Raw genomic sequence first — 14,712 nt, forward strand, 5'->3', positions numbered from 1 at the left:
GCTAAGCCAAGACTCAGTTAGGCCCCTGGCCATGGGAAAGGAGAAATGTTCTACAAACGCAGCCTCCGTTTTATGACCTGTGATTTAGATGCCCAGAATGTCGTTTTTAAAAGCAAATAACCAAAGATTTTCATCTAGAGGGAGTTTAGCATATTGCCTCACACCCTGGAGCCTATTTTGCCTGTGACCTTTCCAAAGGGGCAGTGCAAGCAGTGAAAAATAATAATAAAAAAGGAAGTACTGAGCTAAGATCAGGGTCTTATGACTCTTCACATGCTCACATTCACACTTGTTGCTTCTTCCTGTTTATTAAATACATCTCTGTGTGTGTGTTTGTGCATGCACATGTGTGTATGAAAAATAGAGGCTGTAATCACACAAAGTCCATGCTATTGTGGTTTTACCACTGGGATTTTGCACTCTTACAACTACATCTGAAGCAGAAAATTTATTTCAAAAGGAGCTGATAAAATGTTAGAAAGACAGTGCTCTTCCTTTTGTTAAATTTGGCACTCTGTAAATTTCCTATTGAAAAATATTAATATTAGTAGAAAGAAAAAAACCTGCACCGTTATTTTCTGAAATGAAGATCTGATTATATGATGTACTGCTCTTTCTCTCAAACACAGAGGCAGGGTTGCTGCCGTCAGCTTGCACTGCAAGCTCTTTGCTGTGCTATAGAGTTACTTGTTTTAAACCAGCACCTGACGGGAGCTGACTGTACAGAAAGATTATGACGGGCAGATAAAAGGAAAGGGCCCTTAAACTCTTTGGTGTTGTCAAATATAGTTGCTTTTCCTTGATTCTCTGGGAGCAAGTAACTACCTGAAGATTTTGGTGGGGTGGTTGTTGTTGTTATTTTCAAATGTGTGAGCAAAGTCTGTTTTCAAACTCCATCTCTTAATGGAAACAACAGACTGGAAGATCTAAGAGCACCCTGCAGGTTTCAAAATAAGATGAAAGCAGACAGGAATCCAAAACATGTGCCCCCTCACCTTACTTTTTTTTTTTTTTTCTTTAACACGATCCATTTATTTCAAAGCCAATCTTAATTTTGGGGAAGAGAGAATAGGCTGCTTCCTTTTGAATGTTTGATACTGGCAATGCCAACTCCCATACACCTGAGGGCAAAGTGAGCTGTAAGTTCTACTGTCCCAAAACAACAAGGAGGGAGGGGAAGTCATAAATCATGGCATGGGGCAGCCACAGCGTCTCTGGGCAACCTGTGCCAGTGCCTCACTGCCCTCACAGTGAAGAATTTCTTTCTAATAAGCACAGAACATTTGTTAAATGCAAGCTGGGGACAGGATTACATTTGGTTGGGTTTTTTGGGGTTTTCTTTTAATGGTCACTGGTATTGCTGGGAAATTTGCTTTCCAGTAATTTCAAATGATTAGCTAAGGCTTCCACCATTCCTGAATAACAGTGGTGATTCAGCAAAGGCAAGAAAACAAAACATGTCAGTAATACCCACATGGAATGGGACTGAGCACCTCATGGAGTGTCCCTGAGTGGCTAGCAGCTCTTACATGGCCTTCCTTTGGGATCTGGAAATAGCTTCCTGACCTACAAGGAGCTGTCTTCAGGAAGTACATTAATACATATCAGCCTCTGACACGCTGGTTTTGCAGCTGAGAGGCTGTGCAGAGCCCAGAGAGCCCCGGGACACGACTGGAATCCAGCAGCCATTCCTCCTCCCTCTTGTGTCTCTTCACAGCCCTTCAGATGGGTGAATGAGAGGCCTTCCTTTGGGCACCCAGAGTCAACTGATGAATTTTAAAACAATCCCTCATCCTAAAAACACTGGGGGTTTTTTGTGAGTCATAGGATAATGAGTTTCTAACGTTATTCACAACTTTAGATTTAAGATTACATGTTGGTGTTGCGTTGATTTGCACAGAAAACCAGGCTGCCATTTTAAAAGTTACGTTACTGTTATTTTAAAATGACCCAGGGCTCTCTTTTTTATCTGGGAATTGCAGATTGTTTAGTAAAACATCAGTCAATGACCTTGAAAAGTAGGACTTTGGAAAACGAAAGACCATTGGAATATACTTTCTGGTGAAAGTGAAAATACTCACAGAGGGCACAAGGAACATGAATTTCCGAGAATTTAGAAATGCAGGAAGTCAGCAGATGATCAGTCAGGGGGAATGTTGGTGCAAGGCTACAGTTTAAAGATGGCACTTCCACTGTGTCATACAGGATGAACCAGGTAACAAGAGCACGATCAGCTCATGATCAAATGTTATGCGAGACAAAGGCAAAACCAGGCATTTCTGGCTGCAGGCTGATCAAAGCCATAATCACTGGTCAGTTTTGCCTTCATGCAAAGCTGCCATATTTGAGGGAAAACAGTTATGAGTGAATTTTTCTGCTTTCCCATTTTCCTGATTCCAGGCGGGAAAGCACTCATGAAATGAGGCACAGATGAGGATGGTGAAGGCCACAGGGAGCAGCAGACAGAGCTGCCTCTGTCTAGACTCTTGTATGGACTCCCACAGTACACCCTTCCATCAAAGTCAGAGCCTAACTTGTTTTTTAGATCATTAAGCTGCGTAGAGCTGAAATTGAAGTGAAATATATGGCTTGCATTAGGGGTCCTCCCCTATTTTCACTTCATCTGGAAAGCTGTTTTGTTAAAACTACTGACCTATGAAGCTGAAGGAAGAACGACAAGGGTGGAACTGTTTCATCTTTAATGACTTTTTGCTTTAGGGAGACTACGGTACACGTAAAACCCTCATGGATTTATTTTGATGCTTCTTAGCATCTTGATCACGACAAAGACATGAGACATTAAAATCCCCACGAAACCCCAGTGCACATCAAGTATATGCATGAGTCCTAGGACGTATCTGGAGCCTGTATCACAACCTCTTGCCTTCCCCAGGTTGCAAACTGCTTCCTCCCCGAGCAGCTTTCTTTTACCAAGGCCCCTTCTGGTCACTCCCAAGGTCCAGACTCACAGGGCAAACCACCAAGATAGATTAACAAAGAGATAACATGGAAGAGATTTTACTTCTGAACACGATGAGACCAGAAGAGTAACGGAGAAGATTCCTTTACAGTCTTGACAATACATTCAAGGGTCAGTAATTCCTAATTTTGTAACTGTTGTATCATTTCCCACTCTTCTGGAATCTGAAATAAATCCTGAACGTGCTTCTGAATCATCAGGTGGGTGCCTCAGATCCACCTGGAGCCATCACAAGGAAGCGCTGACAGCAGTCCAAGTGTGGTGACAGTCTTGTACAAAACTGTCACCCACACACACACAAACTAGAAACACTTCTTCCCCCCTCATAGCTTTTTTTATCTGTAAGAAATTAGATCATCGTTCCTTGTGTAATTATTGAAAACAACTGATAACAGTTTGTGGCAAAGACAGTTTATTAGGTTTCTGGAATTGTGTCTTGCCCTCCCCCCAACACACAGAAAATAACCCAGCTTTACAATTTGGTTAAGGTGAAGATACACATATAGAGTATTCAGTATTTTTGACATCCACTTTGTGGGCAGAACATCACCACTGAAAGCCAGGAAGCAATACTGAACCCTGCATTACTGACCACATTACCTTTATGGCAGAACCATTAAAACACACTTTGTGCTGAACATGAAATTACATACTTGAACACCATTTCCACACAATTTTCATGACGTGAGGGCCTTTATTTACAGGTTGTGATAACTCAAATAAAGCTTAACACGTGTGCAAATTTAACAGTAACACTGTAGCTACATGATTTCCTTACCTCAACCTCCAGCCTGACTGACTGACTTTGGAATTCTGGGGTTATTAGAAAAGGAAAAAAAAAACCAAACACAAACAAACAAGCAAAAAAAAAAAAAAACCCAACACTTGTCAATCTCCTTGGTAAACAAATAATTAAAATGGATCCTTCTGAGAAAAAGGATTAAGGACATGGGTGAAAAACAAACTGTCCAATTGGACTGTAAACCATATTTATTTACAATAGTATACAGATAAATTTAAGATCAATCCTTTTCTTAAAAAAAACATTAAGTACACTAGTGTTAAAAAGGTGACTGTTTCTGAAAGGACTGTAAATTCTAGTAAGGTTCAGAGTGAATACAAAAGCTCCCTTTTACAAATGTTTCCTAAACAAAAATACTGTCACAGTTGAAGCAGCTTTATAGTATAACCTTTTGCTTGGACTACTTTTAAACATCTTAATTGTATTAGACCAAATTGAATGCTCTTTCTAAATCTAGAAAAAATTCAATGCATTTTTATTTTGTCGGTATAAGCTGCAGTGGAATTACATCTTAACAACTGTAATAGTTTACATTATATTAGTTATCTTGTTTCGATGATTTGTTTCGAATGTGATCGCTGGGGTGGCAGCTTCTAAACTGGCCCTTCCATTTAGTTTCCAGTCAGCAACACCTGCTATACACTGCCAATAATAATAAAAAAAAAACAAGCCCAAACCACTTCATTTATACTTCAATTCCTTCAAAAACTAAGTCAAACAAGACACTGTTTGACATGGCATGTGAATGAAGTCATAGATTGCATTCTATGGCTTACATTTTGCTTTATGCAATTACATGCAAAACTTAGCACCGTTTTTATTATGAAACTCGACCTTATTATGAAACTTGACCTTCAGACAGAACTGAAAAAAAAAAAAGCGGCTGAAACTACTGGAACACAGAAAAAGATGGTTCTAGAGCAGTGATTTCCCTCCTCTGATCCCTACTAACTCACACTAGCAATGCCAAGGATGCCCCACATACAGCCACGACATTACACAAGCAGGTTTTAGCTCAAAAATCTGTAACAGATGATGTACTTGGTAGATTTACTGCATATTTCAAGACCCACTTTAGTTTGTATTCAGAAATATTTCAAGAAAGTCCCATATTCCTAGCACTTCGTCCAAGGCATTCCAATTCCTGGGAATATGTTACCAAGTTGGTTTCTCAAGATATTTGAGAAGCACTCATCATTAGTAAAATCCTCCAAACCCCCAAAATCTTTAAAAACCAATGTTTTCGCAAATTCGCTAAATCTTTTATTTACTTAAGTGCTTTTACTTACCCTGGGACACTCAACTCAAATACAGCACCTTTAGAAATACATCCTCATTGGAATTTTAGTAAGCTCAGAGAAATTACGGACAGTTAGGAGTCCGAAATTTACCCCAAATCCTGTGCTACAGTACTTTCCGTAAGAGGCAATGCATAGTTTAGTACCACATGCTAATTATGAAATATTAATGAAGCTTTAAGTATCAAATAATAGTCTAGAGGCAGGGACAAGTCTGTCAATTCCCTTACCACTGCCATGAAGTGACAAAGTTCACAGTGGAATGACAGGCCAAACACCAGCAGTTTGCACCTACAATGACAGCCCAAACTTTGACAGTCCTGGTTTTCGTTTTTATAATAAAAAGGTACCTGCTTACTAATTTGCTAGCAGTCACCAAATATTCCTTCACATGCCAAAAACCTCCCCACTTGCTGACCCAAAAGCCAAGCTCCCTTGCTGTCAAAAAACTCTCTTTCTTCTACATTATTCCAGTGCAAGCAGCAACCAAAAAATGGCAGCAAGACCTCAAGTAGAATTGCTCTGTCAAAATTTCACTTGAAAGTTAACGTTCCCATATATTTGCAGGGAAACCAGTAATTCAGAAAGTACAATTACAAAGTGCAAGAGCATGAGATGGGCACATCTACACCAGGGGAAAAAAATAAAAACAAACCCAAACAGAAAACCACATTAAAGTGCCAAAGGGATTTTCTATAATTGCTACCAAAACCTGGAATTTTGCCAAGATCATAATTTTGAAGCGCTTGCAAACAGGACAAGGTGACAGGCAGTGACAGAGTGGTCTAACACCAGCAGGACGTGGCAGGTTTTGGTTCAGGCTTTATATGTATCTCATCATGGTCTGGGGGTTGACTAAGCATTAATGGCTTGTGACTTTTAAGCTTGTGAGCCAGTGTCATGAATATGGCCTCCACGTGGTCATTGTCATTGGGGTTCTTGGCAGAGGTCTCAAACAAGGGCATGCTGTGGGTATCAGCAAACTTCTGCGCCAGGTCCGTGGGCACCTGAATGGCACTTCTCAGGTCACACTTATTTCCAACCAGAATCCGTGGGATATCGTTGGCAAGAAGGTGTTGCTTGCACTCCTCTATCCATGAGGGCAGACTGTGGAAGCTGGCAATGTTTGTCATGTCATACACGAACACCACAGCGTGTACGTTCCTGTAGTAGTGCTGCACCATGCTCTTCCTGAAGCGCTCCTGGCCTGCAGTGTCCCACAGTTGTATCTGGAGAGGGAAAACACAACGGGAGAAAAATGTGTTTTACTACTCATGTCGGAAAACAATACAAGGGGAGTTTCGTGATCACAGAAATCTACTCTTCGGAATTAATCATACTGGAAAGTTTGTGCTGAGGAAAATTGTTGCATTTACACAATTCCTGAAACTTTGGCTTTCAGAGCTGCTCACAAGGGAGGCCAAGAAGAATGATGGTACAACTTGATAAAAAATACAAATTTTTAAAGGTTTGTCAGAGACTGTATTTTTAAGGATTTTTATAAAAAACAGATGCTGAAGTCTCGGCAAGAGCACTTTCATTTGAAAGTAACACAAAATACATATTACTTCACGGTACAACCCTCAGCTGACATGATTTGTGTTATTGCCAAAAATAATGTCATCTTCACCAAAGTTTTGTTCGTTGTCTATTGTGGTATTACATAAAAGTAAGAAGAAATCAAGCCATGCTTGATAACACCACCACCACCACCACCACTAGAAACAGGACAAATCTTTCCCTGCAGTGTATCTACTGGAATCAAGCCCTCCTATGAAGAATATCTAGCTTCAGCTTATGTAATGCCTAAACTGGGACCACGCTGTGGTTTGTAGTATCAAAGTATGCATGAAAGGAAAAAAATAATAATAATAATAAAAAATATTACATGCATAAACCTTTACATGTTAGCTTAACATGTGATTATTGTTTCCAATACTAGTGTGTTGCTCTATCACACACATCTAAAAGGCAATTCCCATTTCTTGGGAAAAAGCTGCGTTCTGCCTTCCTGTCTGTCCTGTACAGTTGATCCCTGATGGCTGGGGCAGATTGATTAGCATTCAGGCCTTTGAACAGAAAATGTTTCCTCCCCGGGAACGAAAGCCGAGTTCTTCTTGAAACTCAGAACTCAAGGAATATTAAATGTTCCACAGGCAATGAAGGCAAATTTAAAATTCAGTCTGTCCTCATGGAAGTTAAAGCCACAATGTAATTGTTGAAATTGTTCTCCCATTACCACAATTCTGCATTCCTTTGATCCAAATATCTCAGTAAAACTTCTTATTCAGAAATTGCAAGTGTCTTGAAAGTTGCCTTGTTTACCACTTTTACCAGTGTCTTTTTATATTAAAAAAAAGGGGAAGTGCCAGAGAAATCTGCTGACAGCAAGAATTTAAGATGCATCACTGAGAGAGAGGAGGATTACAGTATCACATAAAATTGTTTGGAAACAGTAAAAATAGGGTGAAACCAAATAGAAGCAGATGTAAAATCTTGATAACACTGACCACCAATGAAGACTTTTGCTTTAAACACAGGGTTCAATCGGGTCGGAAGTTATTAAAACAGATGACCATCCAGATACACGAGTCAATCACAGGACGTTATGAATCACTCTTGTGACAGACTGAAGGAAAAACAGTAAGTGATGTTTCAGATGGTGTGACTTTTCCTGCAATATTATGCTCAGCCCTGGCCACCCATCCTCGAGAAAAACTCAGACCAGAGCAGGTGGAAAAGGCACGCACTGACTGCATCAGGGGGATTTACATGAAAACATCAGAACAGTTTGGTTTCTGCAGTCTAGTCCAGTTCTCTGCAGCTTCTGATCCACAGACTTAAAAAGACCCAATTGCAGCTTCCAGAAGGGTCCTTAAGATTATTAAGAAAAGCAAGCCAAGTTGCTGTCTCCGATCACAGAAAACGATAATCAGTTGCAATCTGTCTCAGAGTAAAAAGCCACTTTTTGCCAATAGTATTACACTCTACACACAACTGGCTGCATCTCCATGGTGTGTTAAGGGAGTCCAGACAATCAGATTAAACACAGGCTCCTAAGTTTGTGTAAGTTTCAGTAACATACCCAGGTGAGAGATCCTTCTAGTTCTGTGCACTTAGACAGAAAATGTTCATGAATTTAACAAATTAAAGAGAGAAGAAAGGAGCAAAGACTGAAGCAATCCCATGTTCAGACAACATAATGTTAAGGAATGACTGCAGATAAATCTTGGAAAATGCTGTACCAAATTAATTTAAAGAGGAAGCTCATTTTCAAAGGCAGCTGTGAGCTTACAGTTCTCTCCCCAGCTCATTCATAGAGCAGAAATCAGTCATGCTTCAGTCAAGCAAGTTCCTCAAGTGTATTGCCAGCCTTGGGTAAAGAAGGGGAAATTAAATTAAAGTTTTACATATCTTCCAAGTTAAACTTGAACTACACTTCCTCCTAAATTTTATTTACATATAGTTTTCAAGCTTGAAGGGTGCAATCTCAAATTAAAAATGTTTATATTCCTGGCAAGGAGTCGTTTGCACTCAGAGGCGAATACTTTCCCAGTACTGAAAACTTCACATTTTGGAAGGTTCTTTTCTCCTCTTTCCAGGTGAACTCGAGGGCACCATTCCTCAAGTTCCATTTCTGCCCCTCCCCCCAAGTATTTTCTCCACTGAAAAAACAAGACTGAAAACGTTCACATTAACAGAGGTGCACTGATGAAGTTAACATTAAGATTACTGTTTCATTATTAGTCCAAGACCATCCATCTCCAAAAGAACACGTTTATTATAACAGCCCTTTAAAATGTGTATTTTGAAGATCTGATTTGACAGCATAATTCAGTTTATAAAACTGTGTACAGGAAGACAAATGGCATAATATCTATTAAATATATTGACTCAGCTATCACCTCCCACCTTCTGACTCCTTGTGGATTCAGAAAGGCTGTTTTCTAAACAAGGACTCACTTAGCATGCATGGTTTGTAACACACTGCAAAAAACATAACTGGCCTTTGATAAAGATAAAATAGTAAACTATGTCTCCTTTTAAAAGATTTGGGAAAAAAAAAAAAACTTGGAATAGCTCAAAGGTACAGAACACAATGTTCAGACTTTCTTCCCTGAATTTCATTTGCATCCTTTGCTCTTTTAATGTAGGTCAGTGCAGAGTGACATCATTGTTTTCATCAGTTTTCAACGCTTAGATCAGTTGAGGAAGAGCAAAATTCAGAATTCAAAAAAATTCATTTGTTGAAAGTTTTAATTTACTCATCACATTTAGGTGTCAGTGTTTCACATAGGAATATACTTGTACCTATGTCTTAGACTTTTACACAACTGCTGTGTGGGAGACCCCCCATGCAAGAAGAACTGTGCTTGTGTTCCTGCCAGTGACACAGCATTTCTCCAGCTGTGAGGGAAACACTCGGTGCTGTAGCAGCATAAGAAAGACCATCCAGCTGGCTGGGGGAAGGGAGAAGAGACTACTTTATAATCTCATTCAATGCAAGAGGAAAAATTCCTTTCAGGGCATAGCACGGACCCCAGTAACTCAGTTCATGGAAGCGTCTCTCTCCTGGTTCAACAGGCACTGCTGGAGCTCACCACCACATGCGAGAAAGGCGAAGGTAAGTGACAGGAGGTGCCAAAAAAAACCAAAACTTGGTTCAAACTCGACAACACTCAGCATCCCACTATGAGCGAGTCCTGGCCATGATGACAGAGTTTATTCCTTTAAAGCTCAAACAGAACTTCCACAAAAGAACATGTCTCAGGAGAGCCTCCCTCAACCTGGTGTGTTCTGCAGGTCATTCTCTCAAGAATGCAGATAAAACAATCTACCACAACATATGTAACAAAATGGCAAATAACCTTTGTGAAGCACCTCAGAGAGGGGGATTAGGCCATGTTCTTTTTTTACTCCTCTCCAACAAAGGCCAGGCAGAGGTGATGACAATGCCAGTCAATAAGATGGTGCTGACAAGACAATATCCCTCGGGAGTTTCTCTCCTCTGTCATGGACAGTAATAGACAAGGGAGTACAGAATTTCAGCTGTCAAAGAAGTTCTAGTCAGTGGTTTTCTAAAAGAAAACAAAGGCTCCTATTCATCTTTCATTTTTAGTTAAAAAAAGGGCATGAGGTAAAGAACCGCCCAAGAGCAGGAAAGCAAACTGGCTTTTCTACTCTTGTTGCCCTCCACAATTTATTCAGTCAGTAAGTAAGCAAGGAAAAACTATAGCTTTCAGCTACATGACTGTAAGCTGTAATTATAAACACCAGGACTACTGTTACTTCCTTTTTTCTATGCAACCGCACTTTGGTCATGGAAACAAACCCTTGTAACAGAAGCAGACTTGTCCAGGGGATTCTGTCTGAAACCCTTTTACTGCCAGTAAACAAACTGCGTTTGTAAGCTGCTAGAAGACTGATCTGCAAATGACTGTCAGGATCACCACCAGCATTTCTCTGTCTACCAGGCAGACCAGGTGTGCTTCATTTGCTTTTATAATTTTCTTTCCAGTGCAAAGGAGACAAAAGAGCATTTTTCCCTCCCATCCAATTTTCCACTAAATTTTATTCTGCAAGGCTAATCTTCAGCTAAAGCTATAATCAGAGTAAAAGCACAGTTCATATGTAAGCCAGGTATTCAACCCGTTGCTGTCCAATTCTGCACCACATTTGCCCAAACCAACACAGCAAACAGAATCCTAAAGTTGAACCACAGTGCTCGATCCTGAACAACATCCAATTTCCGAAAATTTTTGAAGCAAAATGATCACAACAGTGGCATCTACGCAGCTTGAAGGTTCAAGTACCGTGATCCTTGCCTAGAGACAAACACGGAATTTCTGTGATGCAACAAACCAATGATACCAGGATAAAATAGAGGTAAGAGATCTACCTAAAGGGCAGGTCTAAAGCGAAATTACTGATTAAGACCTGGCAAAAGATGCACAAAGGTTTGGCCTACGATGGGAACTGTTCATCACAGAAACCTGCACAGTTGGCTACATTTCCAGCAGGACCCAACCACATGGAACACGTGGGGTGTGACAGGGGGCCTGGAGACTCCTGCAAGGGGCACGGTGCCCGGACTACCCAGAGCTCAGAGAATCACAGAATCGGCTGGGCTGGAAAAGACCTCTGGGATCATCGAGTCCAACCTCTGACTGATCAGCACCTTGTCTACTAGACCATGGCACTGAGTGCCACATCCAGTCTCTTCTTAAACACCTCCAGGGACGCTGACTCCACCACCTCCCTGGGCAGCCCATTCCATTACCCGATCACTTTCTCTGTGAAGAACTTCTTCCTAATGTCCAACCTAAACCCGCCCCGGCACAGCTTAAGGCTGTGCCCTCGTGTACTATTGCCGCTACCCTGGGAGAAGAGGCCAGCCGGCTACAGCCTCCCTTCGGGTAGTTACAGAGAGCGATGATGTCCCCTCCTTGAGCCTCCTCTTCTCCGGGCCCAACACCCCCAGCTCCCTCAGCCTCTCCTCACAGGTCCTGCGCTCCAGACCCTCCACCAGCCTCGCTGCCTTTCTCCGCACACCTCAATATCCCTCCAATTCCCTACGGGCGCCCCCCGCCCCCCCTCCTCGCCGTGCCGGCCCCGCGGGGCTTTCGGGGCGGGCCGCGCCCGGGGCCCGGCTCGGGGAAGGGAAGGGCCCCGCCGGGTACCTTGATGCGCTCGCCGTCGATGGTGACGGCCCGCTCGCGGAAGTCCACGCCGATGGTGGCCTCGGTGCGCTGCGGGAAGCGGCCGGCGCAGAAGCGGAACGTGAGGCAGGTCTTGCCCACGTTGGAGTCGCCGATCACGATGATCTTGAAGATGCGCGAGCGAGCGGGGGGCAGCGCGCCGGGCAGCGCCCCGGAGCCCGTCAGGCTCAGCTCCAGCGAGGACTCCACGTCTCCCGACGCCGCCGCCGCCGCCATCGCGGGGCCCCGGGAGGGAACGGGACGGGGACGGGAAGGGGAATGGGAGCGGGAGCGGGAGCGGGAGCGGGACGGGCGAGCGCCCGGGGAAGCGGGGACCGCCCTCAGCACGCGCCGCGTCACCGCGAGGCACGCCAGCTCGCGCGCGCGCGCCGGTCTCGCGAGAGCGAGGGGCCCGCCCGGCACGGGAAAATCGGGAATGAGGGAACCGGGAATTGGGGCCGGGAAGAAGCCTCGGGGCTGCGGTGAGGACACCCCCCCCCCCCCCCCCACCCCGCACCCGTCCGGGCGTCCCGCGCGTTGTTGCGAAACGTGCGGTGCGTGAACATTTTTTTTTTTTTTCCTTAAGAAAGGATGTTTCCCCCCGGTGTTTTTTGATGTTCGCGCGCTTTTTCCAAGCCTGCTCAAGGAGAACGGCTTGGGGTTTGGTCAGCGGAACAGAGAGTGGCTAACGGGTAAGCTTTAAGGGATGCCCCGCGTGTTGGAAAAACGAATCGCTTCTGGGTGGAATTGTTTAAGGTTTGGGGCTCCACGTGCTCCGGTGACGTCAGCGGTGGGAAGGTGGCTGGGTGGTGAAAATCAGAGGAGACCGAGAAGTTGTATTCACATCCCAACAGAAGTGAGGTGGAACGGTACGGAAATTACAAGGTAAAATGCGTATAAAAGTAAGCTGAAAATGGAGGGAAAGTTAGGGAAAACTCCACCGAGACTGCTGGGATCAGTTGACGGGCTTGAACCCCTCTTCTTGCTCTATAGGGTCGCCTACTGGGTAAGAACCATACTCTATGCATGCTTGTCTGTGTATTTTTTTAAATACGTTTTTGCAGTCGGATACTGTCACTGTCAACCTTCAAACCTTAACCTGTCACAATCTGTATCAATAAAAGGGTGTTGTTCTGTAACCTGTCGGTGTCAGTCCTTCCCCTGCGCTGGCAGTCGCCTGCAGCGGGAACACAGTGGAATAAAGTGGGAAGACCCACTGAGGGGTCTCCCTTTATGCTGTTGGCTCAGCTCCCTGAAAAGGGCAGTCAAATCACCCCCTTATCCAGTGGGACTGTTCAGTAAAGGGTCAGTGGTCTCAGCACCGGAGGGTAACCACAACAAACCCACCTTTGTGTATCAACAAGCTGGTCTTTGAGCCAGATAAGGGGAAAGGCCAGTAAAAACCAGACCCTTCGAGGTGGGATAATGCTTTTCATCATGCCCATGTCCTCCCTTACACAGCTGGCTCAGGTGTAACACTGTTCCGCCCCAGGGGGGGATGTTGGAACATTCACAGGGAGGTCTCAAGGTGTTCATCCCTCCTGATAAGGCATGACTGGCTCAACTACAGTGGTGTACAAAAAAGCAGTCGTGTCTTAGAAGGGCTCATAAACCATCAAAGCCCCCTGAAGTGGTTCCAGACTCATTTCTGGGGCCTTCCACCAGAGGACAGTGTTACATCAGACAGTGTAAACACCACCCTCCCCCCCAGGGGAGATACTTGAATGTTCCCACCTGAAGCTGAGTTTGTATTAACCCACTGAACATTGTGTTTCTGGGGCTTTCCCCACCCCCAGTGGATCAAGACTGCAACCATCACTTCTACCAAGGGACATCGAAGTTGCCACGATCAAGTCTTGTCACTGGATCCACGGGTGGTGATATCTTTCCTCTTTCTTTCTACTCTTATCCTCTCTTTCTTTCTTTTCCTTGTATATTTTCTTAAGCGATATCTTTATACTTTTATATTGTTGCCTTTCTATAGATAATAACCAATACGGCTACACACCTCCCTTTCATTGCAACCCAATTGTTCTAAAATAATACGTATTTTTATATATGTATAAATATATAAATTATATTGCCTCTTGTCCTGTTGCTTGGCACCACTGAGAAGAGCACTGTGCTGTGCTTCAGGCTGACCCGTCCACTGCTGCCATTCACAGCAAATGAACAAGTTCATCCCTGACAGAGAGGACACTTGGATCCAAAGTGACTAATGTATCTCACAATAAGAAGGGAAGTGTGGCATTGCTTTAAGCAGTCTGTTAACTCATCTAGGAGAGGGGTGAGATGTAGACATCAAGTTTAAGCCATGTCCACCAGCAAAATTATTTCAGAGAGTTTCACTCCTACACTGGAAAGCAAATGTAGATTGCAGTAGTTGAGAGAACTGTTGGTGATTCTCTGGCCTGCAAACTGATAGCTGAGCCAGGATTCCTAAGGTTTGGATCAGATACCTAATAATAGCCAGTGGGAGTCCTCCTCTTTACACTGTTACACACGCCTCTGACCACTTGGGGCTTCTGCCTGCACAAATAATGGATGATCCTGGGATCCTATAGAGCAACTATCATGTGGTTGAAGGATAGTGCTTTGAGCAGCCTATTATTACTAATATAAAAACAATAGGCTAGAATAAATAATAATAATAATAATAATAATAAAGTTCAAATATCCTGAGTTCAGAGCAACTTCAGTTACAGTGCCTATCTTAGTTTTTGTCACTCTCTTCCCCCCCCCCCCACCCCTTGGACCAGTCTCTAAGATTGTAGAGATGTTCCTCCAGCCTCTAGTCCTCTTCTGAGACAAGATGCCTTCATTTATGCTGTCAAATAATTAATTTTGTCGAAGAAGAGGAATAGTTTTGTTCTGTTGTGACAATGAGATTAAAGGGAAGTGAGGAGGTTAGGCCACCATTGAGTTGCTACTGTC

The 14,712-nt window shown here is 43.4% G+C and overlaps 1 protein-coding gene across 1 annotated transcript; it reads right to left on the reverse strand.

Annotated features, from left to right (window-relative positions):
- Positions 1–3,375: 3,375 nt before the first annotated feature.
- Positions 3,376–12,094, reverse strand: RAB33B (RAB33B, member RAS oncogene family). The gene is made up of 2 exons (XM_027885702.1): positions 11,761–12,094; positions 3,376–6,309 (listed from the first exon to the last, which is right to left on the reverse strand). Exons 1-2 carry the CDS (start codon positions 12,013–12,015, stop codon positions 5,866–5,868), a joined length of 699 nt encoding a protein of 232 aa, XP_027741503.1. The 5' UTR covers positions 12,016–12,094; the 3' UTR covers positions 3,376–5,865.
- Between the last annotated feature and the right edge of the window lie 2,618 nt (positions 12,095–14,712).

This window comes from Empidonax traillii, unplaced genomic scaffold (assembly GCF_003031625.1).
Source record: "Empidonax traillii isolate 1590-97213 ecotype Southwest subspecies unplaced genomic scaffold, ASM303162v1 scaffold170:size2694500, whole genome shotgun sequence".
Taxonomy (NCBI): Eukaryota; Metazoa; Chordata; class Aves; order Passeriformes; family Tyrannidae; genus Empidonax; species Empidonax traillii.

Bases quoted from the DNA above. Each gene is read 5' to 3' on its own strand.
- RAB33B (XM_027885702.1), bottom strand. From the start codon at position 12,015: ATGGCGGCGGCGGCGGCGTCGGGAGACGTGGAGTCCTCGCTGGAGCTG. The intron at 6,310-11,760 runs GTACCCGGCGGG...TTCCCTCTCCAG, and splicing joins TCGACGGCGAGCGCATCAAG to ATACAACTGTGGGACACTGC.